The following is an 18,068-nucleotide window of genomic DNA, read 5'->3' as shown; positions in this document are numbered from 1 at the left end:
CTGCTGCCTGCCTCTCCCCTCTTAAAGCGCGTAAACAAAATGATTTTAATTAACAGTTAAAAGAAAAAAACTCAATTAAATGAAATTGAAAGCGGCAACTGTTGTTTGCTGTTTGCCTTTTGCCTCCCCAAACAAATTAGAAACTTGTCGATCGAAGCGTATGATATGAAAAGATCTTTACAGCTCGATAAACTGGCCCATCCATAAAGCTATAAAGCCCAAGTCGGACCATGACAAATCAACAACACAATGTTGATGGAAAATTGTGTGTTGTTGGCGTGTGAAAAGTTCCCAAGTGGAAATGAAAATGTTATTGAAAGAAAAAGGCATGAAAAGAAAGAGAATTGCATAAGAAAACATGCACCCAATGGAGATGGAGGAAAAACATTGTTAGCTATTTAATTATAACATTACCAACTTGGGACTTGTTGCCCGTTTCAGTTTCCAAGTTAGCTTAGAGAGATCGCATTTTGATCGCGCAGTCCAGTCACGTCAATGGGGCAACAATTAAAACTATTTGCGGCCTTACTTAACACACATCACAGAGCTGATAATGACAATTATGTCATTTTATGTAGGCAAGCTGTGAGAGAGAGAGAGATAAAGATAGAGAGAGAGAGAGATTGGGAGACTGTTGGTTTCTATATATCGCATCGATCAGCCATATAAGGTCAGCCAATGGAGACGTTGACGGAAGGCGACAATTGTTGTTGTGTTTGCGACGCGTAACGAAATCCACTTCGTAATCATTGATACTTGAAAAGGGGTTTTATTTATTTATTTGTTTTGCTTTTTGTCGATCGTCGATCGTTGCGATCAGGTAGATTTGTTGTCAATTATGACTCAATATTTAGCTCTCATGATTCTTAGTGACCATTTATGGCAAAGCCAACTCAATTTGAAAAAAATATAAAATATATACCTTGACCTTAATATGCACGTTCAGCAAAAGTATGTAATCAAAAAATGCAAATTTACAGTACAACGATATAAAAAGCGATTTGCAGACAGTGTAAACTGAGAACGAAAAGTAAATGCTTGAGAAATGAAACCGATTTTTAATTATAGATTGATTCAAAAGAATTCGGAAACAGAATAAAATTGGATTTTGAATTATAAATAGATTAAAAATGATTCGGAAACAATAGTATTCATATTAAATAATTATAAGCAAGGTAAAATGAATATTTAAATTTGTTATTGTATTATAAAAACATTAAAATTATACAAAACCAGTAAGAAAGCTTCAGTCGAATGTGATCGACTGGGAGATACTCGTTACCCATTTGTAATGAAAGCAAAACAGTGTGGCAATTATTTTAAAATATAATATATAAAATTAATATACCTCAAAAATACTAAAAATATACCAAAGAGCGAAAAATATACCAAATTGCCAGACAAAGCAACTAAACCCCTTATATGTATAACTTCTACAACTTTTATCCGGGTGCAAATTATATAAATAAAATTTCGTTATTCCTAAAAATGTGATTAAACTGTATTTAAAATTCTGAACAGCGAGTTTAAATTAACTTCTAAGATTATCTAATCTCTTTCCCAAGTTAAATTTGCTAATAAAATAATGAAATTATCTAGATGATTTAATATAATTCATCGCAAAGTTGAAAAGTTCCTGCTGTATTTAAGATTTAGATAAAAGTGCTAGTGTGAACTAATAAAATTATCTAGTTGATTAATATGAATCTCTGTGAGTTGGTGATGTTTATAAGATTAAGATAAAAATTCTGATGTAATATTTCATTTTGAAAACAATGCGACAACAATCTTTTAAAATTCTTAAGACTGCGATTATATAACAACTTGAGATTGTTTACGCTGTCGAAAATTTATGCGAATTCATTTATTTAGACTCGAGCAAAAGCTATCAGATTTATAAATGCGTCAAGTTGTTGTTTGTTTAGTTAGCCTCGATGTTGTTGCACAGCCGATGACAAACTTCTAAGAGCCACTGTTGTGTGCACACAACAACAACAACGACATCAACAATTGCAAACAGTTGTAAATGAAACAGAGCGTGCAAAATATATGCCTAAACCTGAGCGATTTTAGGTAAGCGTCGACAGCAAGAGGGGTGAAGAGGGGAAGTGAAGAGGAGCTGTGGAAGTCGTGTTAAATTGACCAAAACGCGACGCAACAAACTTGAACTTAATTTTGATGCTCTTTTGGGCAACCCGCACGATGCTAACGACGACGTTGAAAGAAGGTTGCCAAAAAACCGAATTTTTTTTTTTTGTCCAGAGTTTGCCTTGGCAAGCAAGTTTGTGATATGTGTGTTGTGTGTGTTGCAAGCTTTAGAGTGTGTGTTACAGTTGTTTGCCAGCAGAAGCGAGTAGGAAGTAAGGAAGTAGTTTAATTCTGCGTTGCCCGCTTTCACTTCCGCTTCATCAGCTGCTCTACTCTACTCTACTCCACTGAGCTCCCGTATCATCATCGTCATCGTGGTGTGCACAGACACACGCCTACCATCATTATCAGCATCATCAGCATCTCGGCGTCATTATGATCATTTCGTGTGTTGAACAGCTGCCAGTGCAAGTGGGTTTCGCTTACAACAAACAACAGGGGCACGTGGGCCGTGTGGCAAGTGCAACGCCTTCTCTTCCTCCTCCTCATCTCTTGCTTGATGATGCACTCAAATCGCAGCTGCCTAAATGTCTGTCTGCCTCGTTCGCATATTCAAATTGGAATTACTAAAACATTTAACATTTGATATATGTTTCCTTTTGAATTCTTTGGGGGCTTTTGTCTAAGTCAGCAGACAATAAACAGATGATGCCACTTGCCACTTGCCAATTGCCACTTGCCATTTATCGGTTGCCAGTTCTCCTTCTTCTGGCGATTGCATTTCGATTTGAAAGTGATTTTTGGCCAAAGAACTGGGCTAAAATTAAAGTGAAATTTAGAGAGAAATAGCTTAAAGAGTTCAATATTGAACTTGGGGTGAACTTTCAAATTCTTTAATTAAATTTGCTTAAAAGGGAAATGTAATTTTAGCAAGTTTGAAAGCTACAGTCGAGTGTGCTCAACCATTTTCAATAAAACTATATTCTACAAATATACAAAATTAATATACCAAAAGTACAAAATATCAATGGTATATTTTGAATGTAATACTATTTCATTTTACCAAATACCAAAGTCGAGTGTGCTCGACCATATTTAATAAAACCATATTCTAAAAATATACTAAATTTATATACCACATATACTAAAATATACCAAAGTCAATGGTATATAGAAAATAACAATAGTAGATTTTAAATGTTATAGTACATTTAATTTTTATTGCTATGCCAAACATAACATTCGGTATATTCTAGTATTTTTGGTATATTAATTCGGTATTTTTTAGAATGTGGTTCTATTGAAAATGCTTCCACATTTTCGACCTAAGATAATTAATTTCTCAACAAATTTCTACTTCATTCATTTATAACTTTTTTTGTAATATTTATTTGTTTATTGTTTTGTTTATTTTTTCTTATCAATTCTTGGCGAAATTGCTTGGAAGTCGGCAAATCATTTGACACTTCACGTTCTGAGCTTATAAATGGATTTGGTTTTGCATGTTACCAGTTCAACCGTTTGTTCGTGTTCATTTCCCCATTGTTTTCACTGTAGCTGTGTGCTGTGGTTGTTTTTACTTTTGTTGCTTGTGTTGTTATTGCTATTAGTGTTGCCCTCATTTGTCATTTTGCTGGTCGCTTGACTGTTGTAATCCAATCCGACAAGCGAGCTGCGTTTCGTTGTTGTGTTCACGCTAACCCTACCAACAAAAAATCCCAGTTCCATGCCTAACACCCTATCCAATCTCCATAACACACCAATGCAGCTGACTCTGAATGTGTCTGTCTCTTTGTCTGTCTGTCCGTCTGTCGTTGTGGCTCATGCCAATTGTTAGTTTTTTATTGCTCAGAGTGGAGCCGTTGCCGTTTTAAAACGTTGAAAGCGTGCAAATTCGAATGCAAATTCAACACCTCTCGATGTGGTTTGCTTGACAAAAAAAAAAAACGAAAAGGGGAAAAAAAATTAAGCAGAAGAAACAACATGAAACATTTAGGTCTTTTTTTTAAGTTGTTGTTGTGTGTGCTTGTTTTTTGGAAATTGAGCCGCAAATTGAAAACCAAGACGAGAAGCGAGCGGAAAAAAGAAATAACAACAACAATAATAAAAAGTGGGTTAAAACGAGCATAGAAAATTAAAAGCCATCGCTTGACAAACGATTACCTCACACAGAGACACAGAGAGCGAGTTGTGAAAGTGAAATTGAAATTGAATTTCTGTTGTCGTCATCACAAAACGCATCAAACTGCAGCTGAAGCAAACTCAGCTTATGACAGACTCCCTCTCTCTCTCACACTCTCTTTTGCTATCTCTTTCTGTGGGTTACGCATGCGCTGACTTACGGTAAAATCGTTTTTTTTTTTTGGCCAACCGCAGCGTCAAGAGGTCAAAACGCATCACAACTTTTTAGTCGAAAACTTTTCAACAATAACTTTAAATCCGTTGATTTATTATCAACTTTGGTGCCGCGCTTTGTGGCATGCCCCATTGGAATGTGGTTGGCTTTTCGCTACTGCAACTCCCCAGTGGGCTGAGTTTAAACTGGTTTCCCTCCGGTCCTCCTCTTCTCTCTCTCTCTCTTTTGTTGTCTGATTTGGTCAAATCAGTTTCCCATCACTTTGGGCGTCTGGTTCGTGTCTGCGCTCTCTGCGGTTGATGTCTACGCTGAGTGTGTCTTTGTATGTGTGAAACCAATTAACGCATTTTTTTCTCCTGCTGTGCCTTTGCCTTGCCTCTAATCCCACAGACAAGTTAATCGTTTGTTGACCCTCGTATCCTAACTGCAACAGAGGAAGCTGAAGGCTGAGGTAGGGGAAAATGTAAAGGAAACAGCGTCTCAGTTGGCAAAAGCAAAACTCGCAAATTTGCATAACACGCTGCCGTCGAGTCTGACTTCAGTTGCCACTTCGTGTTGCATCCCAGCTATCAATGACAATTCGCCTTGCCACTGCGACTCTTTGCAAAAGATTTTTAGATTTTCCCTCTCGCACAAATTGGATGGCGACGAAACTTGTGCCAAGAGTCTAGGACGCAGCTGAGATTATTCAGCTCACTTCAGCTTTAGTTTGTGTGTTTCACTTGGGACAATTTTATGGCCCATCTGAAATTATTAAAGTTATGGATCTGTAAAACGTAACTGTGCGAGCTTTAATTGCTTTAAATACATAATAATTGTTATGCACAGCAAAAATCAAGCAATTTAAGAAATAATTTTATCTGGGAAAAAACGTATTCTTACTACGTGGCTTAGTATCTACTCTTATGGTATATTTTGAATGTAGTAGTATATCAATGTACCAATTAAAGCCTTTGGTATAGTTTAGTGTTTGTTCAGTATATTAAATTTGAAATAAAATTTAATATGAATACCGCACAATCTGGTATATCTTGTACTCTACGGTATATTTTGAATGTAGTACTATATCAACATACCATTTGGTATATTTTAAAATTTTAGTGGTATATTAATTTGGTGTATGTTTTGCTTTTATTCAAAATGGGTAGCGCGTATCTCACAGTCTAGCTTACTTGACTGTAGCTTTCTTGATTGTTTGTCTTATTAAACCAAAATTTCAGTCCAAATAAGTTGCTTCTTAAAAATATATTACTTGTCCTACACAAAGAAAAAACTGTTCATACAAAATGAAATCTATAATAGAATTAATAAATTTTGAGAACTTTAGGTTCCTTAAAAAATGGTCTTGAAACAGACTTTCATTCTAAAAAGGTTCTTTAAAGAAGTTTTCAGTCTTCGAATACCGGTTTCGGATGGAAAAATCTTGTATTAATTAAGATCGAAAATGTTTGTAATCTTAAAATAAGAATATTAATTTTTGAACATTCAAAAATGGCCAAACTAAAACTATTCCAGAGTTTCAACATAGATCTTAGAATTTATCTACTGGATTTGGTATGATTCAAATTTTGATTCTTAATTTAGTCACTTTTTTTTGTGCATCTTTGGTCTCTAGACTTTAAATACATTTTAGTTATCCTGCTATTACAAGGTACTTGTGAGTTTATAATCCTCATTTTGGTTTTATAAGCTGCAGAGTTCCTAAGAGTCGATAATTGCTGACCTCATAATGACTTTAAAACACGAGCAAGTTGTTGAGACTTTTGCCTGTGAACTTGCAAGCACTTATCTAGAATTCGACTTCCGTCTGGCTTCAACTTCTCATTTTGCTCTTTGCTACCGCAGACCAATTAGTTGGACAAAACATAAGTAGTTACCAGATACCAGAGAGAGAGAATATGTTCGTAAAACAAAAAAATCTTTTCATAGTTGGCAAGAGTTTTGTTTTTTATAGTGTTTGTTTTCAGTTTTAGCTAAGTTGTAGCTTAAGTTTTTAGTTGCATTGCGCCAATTTAACAAGGCAATGACTACAATGGCAATAGAGGGCTATAAAAATTGCACTTATTCTTTTTATTCTTTTTTTTATCTCTTGCTATTTCTCGAACTAACAAGAATTTTTGTATTTTCCTTTTGCTCTCGTTTCAGACATGGCACAAAACGTGTTTCAAATGCACAGAATGCGGAATGGCGCTCAATATGAAAACCTACAAGGGCTACAATAAAATGCCATACTGTGAGGCGTAAGTATTGCATCCCCCGCTCCTCTTTTCCCCTCTTATCACCAAGTACTTGAACCGTTGGATGAGCTATAATGGGACTTTGGGGGGGCGGTCGTGAAATTAACCTTGATTTCTGGCCAGTTTGTCGACATTTAGCGTCGTCGTCGTCGCTTATCTTATCTTATCCCGCTGCTACGCCGGAATAGATAAGCATTTCCCGCACACACTCACACGGCGTTTCCATGGAAATCACGGCAACAGCTGTCCGTGTGCACCAACAACAACCAGGTTGCCGCCGCCGCTTGGGGAGCGGCCACTTGTCACGTGCTGCTGCCACACGGCCTAAAGTGCAGCTGCCGCCGCGTTGCCACTAAATAAACAAGTGAGAAAGCTAATTTGCAGTGTGCTCGACTGCGGGATACTCACTAAAAGCGATCAATGAAGGCTTATCGAAACGAATTGAGTCTTAGCTTTTGATCGAATGTGATCAACTTTGAGATAGTCACTAATAATGAAGATTAAGTGTGCTCGACTGCGAGATACTCACTAAAAGCGATCAATGAAGTCTATGGTCTAAGTGTGATCAACTTTGAGATAATCGCTAATAATGATAAAAGACAGAATTAAGATTGGGTGTGCTTGACTGAGATAGTCACTAAAAGGGATCATTGAAGTCTTATCAAAACGAATTGAGTCTTAGCTTTTGATCGAATGCGTTCAACATTGAGGTAATGACTAATAAATGATCTAAGGGAGAGCTAAGAGTGAGTGTGCTTAACTGTGACATACTCACTAATCATAATTAAGGAAGTCTTATCAAAACGAATTGAGTCTTAGCTTCTGATCGAATGTGATCAACATTGAGGTAATGACTAATAATGATCTAAGGGAGAGCTAAGAGTGAGTGTGCTTGACTGTGACATACTCACTAAATATAATTAAGGAAGTTCTTTTCGATAATAGAACTGAGTTTTAGCTTTTGATCGATTTTGATAATAATGATCAAAGATAGAATTAAGATTAAGTGCGCTTGACTTTAAGATTCCCATGAAATGTATTGAAAGAATTATTCTTGCAAAAGAAACTTGTTTAACTTTTGGTAGAGTGTGATCGACTTTAAGATAGCTTCGAAATGTGATGAAAGAAGTATTATCTTTAACACACTTGTAGTTTAGCTTTTGATCGAGTGTGATAGACATTGCTAAGTGTGATCAAAAACGAGGACGAGTATGCTCAACTCTCAGGTACCCTCTAATCACGTCATTTAAATTCTCTTGGATCTAGATGGAAGAACAATTTATCTTTTTGAATTCTCTAAGAATTTAAATTGTCTAAGGCCAGACAAGTCTATGTTGACTACTGACTTGGTAGCTAAAGCTGTTAAAGCTACTGAACTTTGATATTGAATGAAGAAGAGACAGACCTGAAAAATTAATTAAACACATTTATGAAGTCTGAACCTGTGGCTTCAAGCCAGTCGAGTATACCCTTCTTACCTATGTTCATATGCTGAGTATACAAAGGTGCGGAAATGCGGCGACACTTTAGTGAGTCGAACAGACAAACACACACACACACAGCCGGCCTGCAGCATTGCAGCAACTTTAACCCCGTTGGAAACGCGATTCGCCATCCTGAGTCGCTGTGTGTCGTGTGTGTTGTTGCCACTGCCACTGCCACGCCCCAATGTTATTGTTCTAGAATCCAGCATGGTTTGTTGCACAGCTCATTGGAGCAAGCGTTTTGTTGTCATAGTATTGTGACCATTGTGCAGCCGCCTTGTGGCAGCAACATCAACAATCGAGCTCAGTTGCCTCTGCAGTGCGTGCGCCATTTGTTGGCCTTGAGCCAAGCTATGCATGCAACAGTAACAACGATGACTGCGAGCTGCAAGCTCTCTAATGCAGATTTATTGTGGATGCCACCGCTGCGGGAATAAAAATTCCATGCGGATTGAGTTATGCGTCCGTTAGCTTCACTGCGTCACACAGTAGCCCAAAGCCTCCATATTCCATTCCATTCCTCCTCAATCGATGATGTCATGTGGGTATAAATTCTCTCTGCACTATCCGCACAAGGAGGCGTGGCATCTGACTGGCGCCTTTTTAGCACTTTCACTGCAGTCATCGCCACGACCATTTGCACCTTTTTAGCCAACTCTAACTCTCGCTCCCTTTTATATTTTTCGGGAGGAAAGACAGTAACAGGCTGATGGCGTTGCTCCGATTACGTGACTCCACGTACGCTCTTCCGGCTGACAGCCACCAAATGCTGGCTGGCTGACTGCTGCGAGTTGCAACTGCAGTAGCCTTTTGCTGTTCATCCGTCTATACTGCTGACTATCCCTATTGGAGTTTTATAATTGCTTGAGCAGCAGCACAACTTTTCCCTACTGTTTATATGCGCGTTAGACCACGGATAATGGGGTATAATATGGGTGTGGTAAAGGAGAAAGGGAATATGGCAGAGAATATAGCTCTGCAAAAAAAATAGCTTTAAAACTCAGCGAATTTAAGAATAAATCAAAATAAGGGAAGAGAGAGCGCCACAATCGAGTGTGCTCGACTGTGAGATACTAGCTACTTATTTTTAATCAAACTAAAATAGTGCGAAGGCGCTGTTATAGTTAGAATAATGGTATACAAAAATATAATTATATACCAATGAAAGTATATGGGTTATAAAATATACCATAAGTCTATATATATGAAATATATTCTACTTATTTTCAATTAAAATACAAGAAAAATTGAAAAGCGCTATTATAGTATAAAATAATGTATAAAAACAAATACTACAATATAACAAATAAAGTATATTTGATAGAAAATTGTGTATAAAAATACTACAATATACCAAAGAAAATATATTTGTAATAAGATATACCAATGCATGTGTAATATACCGTATAAATGCACAATACACAAAATATACTAAATATATACCATGGCGTGCATAATATACTAAATGTATGAAATAACCCTGGTATATACCAGATATACCACAGTATATAATATATTAAATATATGAAACAGCCCTGGTATATACCAAATATACCACAGTATATACCAAATATTATACTAAACCAATTCTTTTGTATATTTGATCGTAAATACTTTATTTAATAGTGCATACTAAATATCTCGAAATTATACAGCAAACTTCGTTTCTTCTTTAGCTACATCAATTCAATGTATCTACCGCATATCCCAAAGTCGTGCACACACTTTAGTAGTTGAGGCTTTCTTCCTTATTTCATCTGACTTTGCAAAATTGCGCTCTCTCTTTCTCTCTCTCTCTCTGTCTCTGTCGCTGTCTTCATGTCTGTCTGTGGGTCAGTGGAGTTGGCAGGATTGTGTGCCCAATGGAATAGCGATTGCAATAAATTATAAAGTCCACACTGAAGAGATTTCAAATGCCGGAGACATGCAATTATATGTACTTGCCACTTGTACTTGCTGCTGCCGCTGCTGCTGCGGCTGCTTGCCACATGTGGAGTGCATGGCAATTGTGATTTTTTAATTGGATAAGCCAAGTTATGGGAATAGAACTTGGCTCAAGTCAAACACAAACACACACACACACAAGACATGATAAAAGGGCGCAGCTAATTGCAAGGAAACTATTGTTAAAGTTTCAATGTGTAACTTTCGCAAAAGGAAAATGATGGGGGGAAATCACAAGTCGGAGAAAAATACGAGAAATCCTTTTAAAGTTGCAAACAAATCATTTTTTGTTCGTTTTTGCTTTTTGGCCGTGCAACTTTCTCTCTTTTATAGAACTAACCTAATTGTGTCTTGAAGTAAACCTCTCGTACATGGCAGGACAACAGCACACACACACACACAAATACACATACATTGAGAGGAGTCTCATTCAAGGCATATATCCATTACATTACCAGGTTCTTCCTCCATTTAGCTGGAATTGAACTAGAAAACGAGTTGTGTGTGTTTTGTGTGTTGTGTGTTTGCCGGCCTCTGTTCACTTTTTATTTTCATTTATTTATATATAAAACTCATATAAGTTGTATATGTGTGTGTGTGTGTGTGCTTTGAGTAGCTTTTTGTATAGTTTTCTGTTTGGGTTTTCCTCATTTTTCATCTGCAATATAGCAAAGGGGACAAAAATGAACAAGAACTTTCCTCGACATTATTTCGTACATCATCTGCGCGACGCAAACTGCACATTTATTTATTAACATAAAAAGCCAGTGAACCATGGTCATGCCCATGACGAGCTGGTCACGCCCCCTTTTGCCCTCTTTTGTGGCCTGTCAGTTCTCAAATTCCCAATCTCCAATGGCTGATGATGTGCCACATTCCTCAGCAAAAAAAAAAATACGACAGCGAAGAGAAGAGATTTTCAATTCCATTTCTATTTCCACATTTTTTGTTTCACTTTCGAAGCTCAGCTTAAAAATAAGCTATAGAGGTTTCTCTTGTTCTCATATATGTTTATATATATACCGATATGTTTCGAAATGTAGATGTGTGTGCCCCATTAGTTGCTGTTTGATTACTTAAGCCGCCTACAATGGAAAACAAAAGCAATGCGCCATACACAAAAGGCCATTTCAATTACCAAAATAGTAAGAAAGCTCGAGTAATTTGAGCACAACTGTGAAATACCTGCTGCCTATTTAGGAAAATCTTTTTTTATGTGATTTGCGTGTGTAAAATCAATTGAAGCGATTGCAACTGACTTTAAGATATTACATACATCGGAATGATATTTTGACCAAGAATATTTCCTAAAACCGAAAAAATAAAATGATTTTTTGCCTTGAATAGAATTCAAATAAGATGTTCAAGCTATTCTTGTACATGCCGATACTTCATTTAGCTTTGCTTTCTTCTCTTGAAAACATTATTAAAATTCAATTCTAGTCTATAATTCGAAAAGATTTTTAAGCTAATCCTAAATATGCTCAGACATTTTTTCTTTTTCTTCTCTTGAAAATCTTATTGAAATTCTATTTGAGAAATTTGAAATGAGAGAAAGAATCATTTTATTTTTGGTTATAGGAATTATTCTTGGCCTAAATTCCTGAATCATTTTAGCTTATCATGCTCTTTTTAATGAAATAATAATGTCAACATCCGAACAATATATTCAGGAGAAGAAAAGAAAAAAAAATGATTCTGCGAAAGTTCAGGTATAGCTTAAAAATCTTTTCGAATACTAGAAAAGAATAGAATAGAATTTTAATACTATGCTCAAGAGAATAAAAGAAAGAAAATATAGCTCTGAGCAACTTCAGGAATATTTTGAAAATCTTATTCGAATTCTATTCTATCGCATTTTATTCTTAATAATAATTCTTAAACTTGCTGTTTTTTTTATAAAATAAAAATGTCAACAACCGAATTTCCTCTGAATTCATTTTCTTTTGAACAATATAATTTGATTCACCTACATATTATATATCCCGATAACTTTTTTACTGACTGTCATTAAACTTTATGTATGGTCATCGACGGTTGAAATAATCATATAAATTTATCGATAGCGTTGCAATCTTTATGTTACTCACAGGACTTATTGATTGATGTTTTATATAGCAGCACCTTTGTGGCATCGATTTTCAGCACTCACCAAATTGCAACACCTTTCCACAGTTCTGTGCACCGGGTATTAAAAATAGTTTTTGGCCACTTGGCTTTGCCTCTTTTTATGCTAAACAAAACGTACACAATGCTGATGACGACGGCCACGCCCCATTTTCATGGCATTACCATGAACTGGGAGTGTCGCCCCAAGCGCTTCCCCCTCCAGCCGCCCCCCTTCGACTTGCCTCCTCCATCGATCGCTGCTGCTTTGCATATGAAATTTAAACATCAACACACACAACGCGCAATTCGATACCCGAAATCGAACATTTTCACTCCGTCAATTAAATTTTGTGTTTTTCGATTTTTCCAATTTCCCCTTCAGCTGCCCCCTGGGATTATGGATAATGGCGTTGATGATGATTATATGGCAATCTGTGCGTTTAATCGCATTTCAATTCATTTTGTGCACGGCTGCAATTATTATGTGCGAATCTCGCATGCATATTTTCCGCTTTTCTTTTGTCTGGCTTCTTCTTCCTGCATATATAATTTTGTAATTGGCAGTTAATTAACCCGAAAATGGATAATGCGTGTTAGCTTTTCCCTTTCTCTTGACTCGTTCCTTTAATTTCCTCGCTGCTTTTTGTCGTGGCACACACATTGATCCATTGCGCCAAACGTTAACAACAAAAGGCCTGTCACATGGAAACTCAACACCAATCCACACAAATCACATGCAAAAATGTTGACATCAATGAATGTCCGTCCGTTCGTGTGTGTGGTCGGGTTATTTGTTTGCTTGGCTTACTTGCTTGGCTTGACTTGGCTTGCTGTGTTGTTGGTCAGTTGCTGTTGCTAGTCTAGTTTCCAACTGACACACAACACACACTGGGCCAAACTCTGACGCGACGGGATGATGACGGTAGCAGCTATCCAGGTCTGCTCTAGCTCTTCCCGCTCTTCCAGCTCTCCTCCACACATGCCACATCAGGAACAATTTACGTTTAAATTATGAGCAGGAAGTGTGGCCCCAAGCGAGGCATGCACGACCAACAGCTCTTCAATAGAAAATAAGTTTAACAGCGTCAGTAAATGTTAAATTATTTAACATTGCAATGTTCAGTTCCCTCAAAAGTTATGAAAAGAGTGTCAGAATGCTAAACAAAATAACTTAGTTTGCTTTTCTCAATATATTGTTAATTGATTTCCAATAATATGCTAAATATTCTATGTCAAATATCACAATAAAGAAATCCTTAAAACATATGTTAAAGTAAGCTGTTAGCAAAAGGAATAAACTGGGGATAGTAAGGAAAATGTATTTTAAAATTATGAAAAATGTTATTTAAATTGATCTTTTAGATGAAGAAAACCACAATAACAGAGTTTTTAAAATGTATGTTAAAGTATTCTGTTGGTAAACGAATAATTTGATCATTTGATGAAGCTAAATAAAATGTACAATTTATTTTAAATGTACAATAATATGATGACACAATGTTAAAATATTCTCTGTAGAATGTTACTAAAACAAAGTTCTTAAAATATATGTAAAGTAGTCTGTTAGTAACACAATGTTAATAACATAATAACATCTGTTGCTACACTTTTAATCTAACTTTGCCAAAAAATAAAGTGCTTAAAATATATCTTCGTCACATAATATAATATTACAATGTTTCTTCCATCACATAGATCTTTCATGATATGAAAGGAATATTCTCTGTAGACTGTGAAAAAAATAAAGTTCTTAAAATATATGTTAAGCAGTCTGTTAGTAATATAACATTACAATGTTAATAAAACAATATCTGTTGCTACACATTATTTCACTAGATTAGATTAAAGGTGTTGCAATAGATGTTCTTAAAATATATCTTGTTAATATAATACAGCAATGTTGCTTATTTCTCAACTGCTGCTCTAAATTTATGTTAGCATAACAAATTTCTCACATGATGTTAAGTTGCATGTTAGCAAAGTGCTTTACGCAATGTTAGTGACAGCAATCGCTGTAAAGTTACATAAAAATCCCTTTTTAAAATGTTATGCTTCCTTTCGCAACACACATTGTTTATTTATGGAACATTGTGAAGGCACAAATGGGTTGCCATGTGGGAGCGCCATCTTTACGTTATGTGTGTGTGTGTGTAGATGTTAAAGCTTTGTTTACAGGATATGGCCAAGACAATGCACAACAACCAACTCTGAACTGAACTGGGCAGTTACTACTTTTTGTTGTTGTAGTTGTAGTTGTATATTGTTTACAGATAAATTAAAATTCTTTGATAGTAAAAAAGTAAAGCAGCAACAGCAACAATAGTTGCATGTCACGCACAGCAGCAGTTGTTGTTGTTGTTGTTGCTTCTGTGTGGTTGCTGCTGGCGTGCGTGTTGCTGCTGCTGCTGCTGCCTGTTGTTGATCTATTGGGAACGTGCCGAGACATCCGCTGCTCTGACCACTGTTGCCGCTGGCGCTTAAGCATTGTTATGTCATCATTGCCAGCTAACAACAACAGCAACAACAACTCGGTTGCAGCTGCAATGTGTGCCAGCAGCAACAACAACTTTGCCTCTTTGTTGACGCTTGGCGCTGCATTAAAGCAAAGCTTGCAACAACCCATCAGCAATAACAATAACAACGCACAACCTATATGGTTGAGCAGCCGACCGACGACCGGTCATTGGTCATTAAACGGCCTTGTGCCAGTGCTGCCACCCCAACCAACATTCCCCTCTCCTCTTGTCTGACCACAGCTTGAAATTGGAATTGGAATCGAGGGTGCACATTCCTATGCAATTCCAACATAGATAAATACTGTACAACAAATGTGTATATGCTTATTAAACTAAACAATAAAGTGACCCCTATAATAGTAGACCCTCTTCACTTCTAATAAATCCCGTTTCAAAGTAGACAGAGATAGAGAGAGAGCACGACGACAGCTGCGTTCGCTTCGATTTGTTGCTGGCCATAAATATTCTATAAGCCAATTTAGTTGCGTGCAATTACAATTACAATATGACTAAGGGGTAAGTGAAAAGTGGGTAGTGAAGTAGAGCGGGGGAGGAGGAGGCTCTAAAGAATGGTCACCAATGGGTTTATCAACCTTTTCGTTGTTGGTTGTTGGTTGTTCCTGTTACTGTTGCTGTTGCTGTGGTTATCAGTTTGCTGGCATCGCGAGTTGCAATCACAATCGATCGATTAGACAACTGATAGGTTAAAGTACTCGACAACATAAACAGCAAACACACATACACACTATAACAAAGTCATTCATTTGTTTGTGTGCACACATTGCAGATAGCGTACAAGAACAGCAACAACAACAACAACATTGTTTTGTTTGGCTTTGGTTTCCTCATTTCGTTGTTGTGCCATAATTAAATTGATGTATTAGTCCATTGAGAGCATTAATCATATCACCATGTGCCATTTTTTTTTTGTTTTCTTTGCCATTTGTTTCCTACAACATAATGTTACTATTTCATTTAGCATTTTTGAGCTTTGTTTCCGTTGTTGATAAATTGCAAATTCAAGCAAACGAAATACAAAACTATTAGGAAAGCTGGCAAAGAGTTGGTAAATAAAATATTAATAAACCAAAAGTATTTTCATAACTATTCGTATGATGCCTGGAAGCTTAATCATAATCAGATAAGAAATTATTTTATTCGAATTGCTTTTTATTGATTATGTTTTGTATGCTGTACTCTATGGTATATTTTCAAAGTAAAGGTATATCTGGAACATTTTAACGATTAAACTTAGGTTGGATTTATCGATGGCGATGGTATATATTTATACCAAATGTAGCTTGTGGTATAATTTACTTTTTATATCAATTTTGAATATAATTTAACAATGAAAGCTCGGTTAGATGAATTGATGCATGTATTTTGAATTTTGCTCTCTATGGTATATTTATACCAAATGTAGCTTATGGTATATATTTTACTTTTTTTATATATTCATTATTATATTATGACGATTATGGTATATCTTTATACCAAATGTAACTTGTGGTATATTTTACTTTTCTTATATTATATATTCAATTGGAATAATTTACCTATGACACCAAAATATTGACTGTTATGGTATATCTTTCTACCAAATATAACTTATGGTATTCTTTACTTCTTTATATTAATTTTGAAACAATGACACTTGGGTTCAATTTATTGATTCATAACTTAATAGAGGCATATTTTATTAATACAAAGCTTAGTATCAATTAACGAAAATATGTTTATTATTAGTTTAATTATGTAATTTTAACTCGTAGAGTCTCTGAGATCTTAATCCTTTAAGAGGAGGAAAGGGAGATCAAAAAGATTACTACGAGTATTTTATTTTTTGAGCTCGAATGCTTTTCCTTGCCTGTGTTACCGGGTATAAAATGAGCGTGCTTGTAATTGAACTTTGTTGTGATATAGCTTGAGCCTCGAAAAGTTGCAATAATGTGTGCAATTTAATTTAGCATAGACCGACCTGGGTTCAACCTACTGGAGTTTAAAGAAAAAGGTGGTAATGCTGTTGAAATTATGTTGCATGCCACAAAACTTTTCCTTGGCTGCATTTAGTTGCGCTTTTAACCGCATAATGCACTCGCTGTAACCCACTATGTACATTTTGTTGTGTGCTAGACGAAAACTATACGTGTACCGTTAGCTGGCTGCCTCGGGGAGGAATGGAAGAGGGGAGGGAGGGGATGATGGGTGTGCAGCCCGTATCAAAATTCCAACAGAATGCTGTTTTAATTGATAAAAGTGCCCGTTGATGGAGGTCAGAAGGTTTTTTCTTCCACATGCAGCGAAGAGGAGAGATGCGTCCAAATGCTGCCAAATGATATGCTGGCCTCGAGGCGATTTGTGGGTGGAGAGAGAGCGCAGAGTGCAAGCAAAAAGCAACATTTATAAAGTCAGATTTTTCAAAGTTGTTTCCGCAATGCAGCGATGGAAATTTAACTTGACTCTGTTTTTTACTTCTCTATTTCTCTGTGCTGAGCTGTCTTTTGCAGTCAGAGATACTCTAACCTAGGGCTACTTGAACTTTAGGAACAGAAGAGTAGTGCACAGTATATACACTGACAAAAAAGATCCAGAATATGTTGGTCTTAGTACCAAGAATGTTAGTCTGAAAACTTCGTTAAGAACATGAAATTCTATTAAATGCTTTTTATTGATTATAAATTTGTATGCTCTACTCTATGGTATAATTTCAAAGTAAAGTAGTACTAAATTTAACTTTTGGTATAGTTTAATTTGTATATTAATTTGGAATATTTTAACGATAACACAAAGATTCGATATATTAATGATGATATAGTATGTCTTTATACCAAATGTACCTTTTGGTATATTAGTTTTTTTTTATATAATATTAATTTGAAATAACTGTGGATCATATCCTCGATACCTGTCCAAATTTAAAAAGCATTAGGGTTTCCAAGTTTGGTTCCCAGATACCTTCCCATCTCCTACAAATCCCTTCAAATGACAATGTAATGAAAATTTAAAGTTTTATAATGAAAACTAAATTTAAAGTATAATAAGTACAGACAGTTTTTTTCCGAGTTAAAGGCCTCAGCAGCCAGTACTCTCTTCTCTATTTAAATGTAGTATTAAATACTAGATGTAATAAAATAAAAAATTTAAACTACGACACTTGGGTTCAACTTAGTGATGCATCACTTAATAAATATTAAGCTTAGAAAACACATCTTGATTTTAAAAACATTTGGCGGCAGCTTGACTATCTGAGCTATAAAAACTTTATAGGAATTTCGATTGATTACAAATTCTTGTAACCTAAATCTAGTATTTTTGGTATTTTTGAAAGGTTTCG

At 35.9% G+C, this 18,068-nt stretch overlaps 1 protein-coding gene across 3 annotated transcripts in view; it reads left to right on the top strand.

Moving 5' to 3' along the window:
- LOC117566359 (LIM and SH3 domain protein Lasp) overlaps nt 1-18,068 on the top strand; it is a 34,472-nt gene that overhangs the window by 12,865 nt on the left and 3,539 nt on the right. For all 3 annotated transcript variants that reach the window (XM_034245848.2, XM_034245847.2, XM_034245849.2), the window contains exon 2: nt 6,590-6,684. In XM_034245848.2, coding sequence (XP_034101739.1) covers nt 6,590-6,684 — 95 coding nt within the window. The remainder of the gene's footprint in view (nt 1-6,589; nt 6,685-18,068) is intronic.

The sequence above is a fragment of the Drosophila albomicans genome, chromosome 3 (assembly GCF_009650485.2).
Source record: "Drosophila albomicans strain 15112-1751.03 chromosome 3, ASM965048v2, whole genome shotgun sequence".
In the NCBI taxonomy this organism is placed as follows: Eukaryota; Metazoa; Arthropoda; class Insecta; order Diptera; family Drosophilidae; genus Drosophila; species Drosophila albomicans.
Note: the sequence above shows the minus strand (reverse complement) of the source record. Positions and strands in the feature narration are given on the sequence as shown.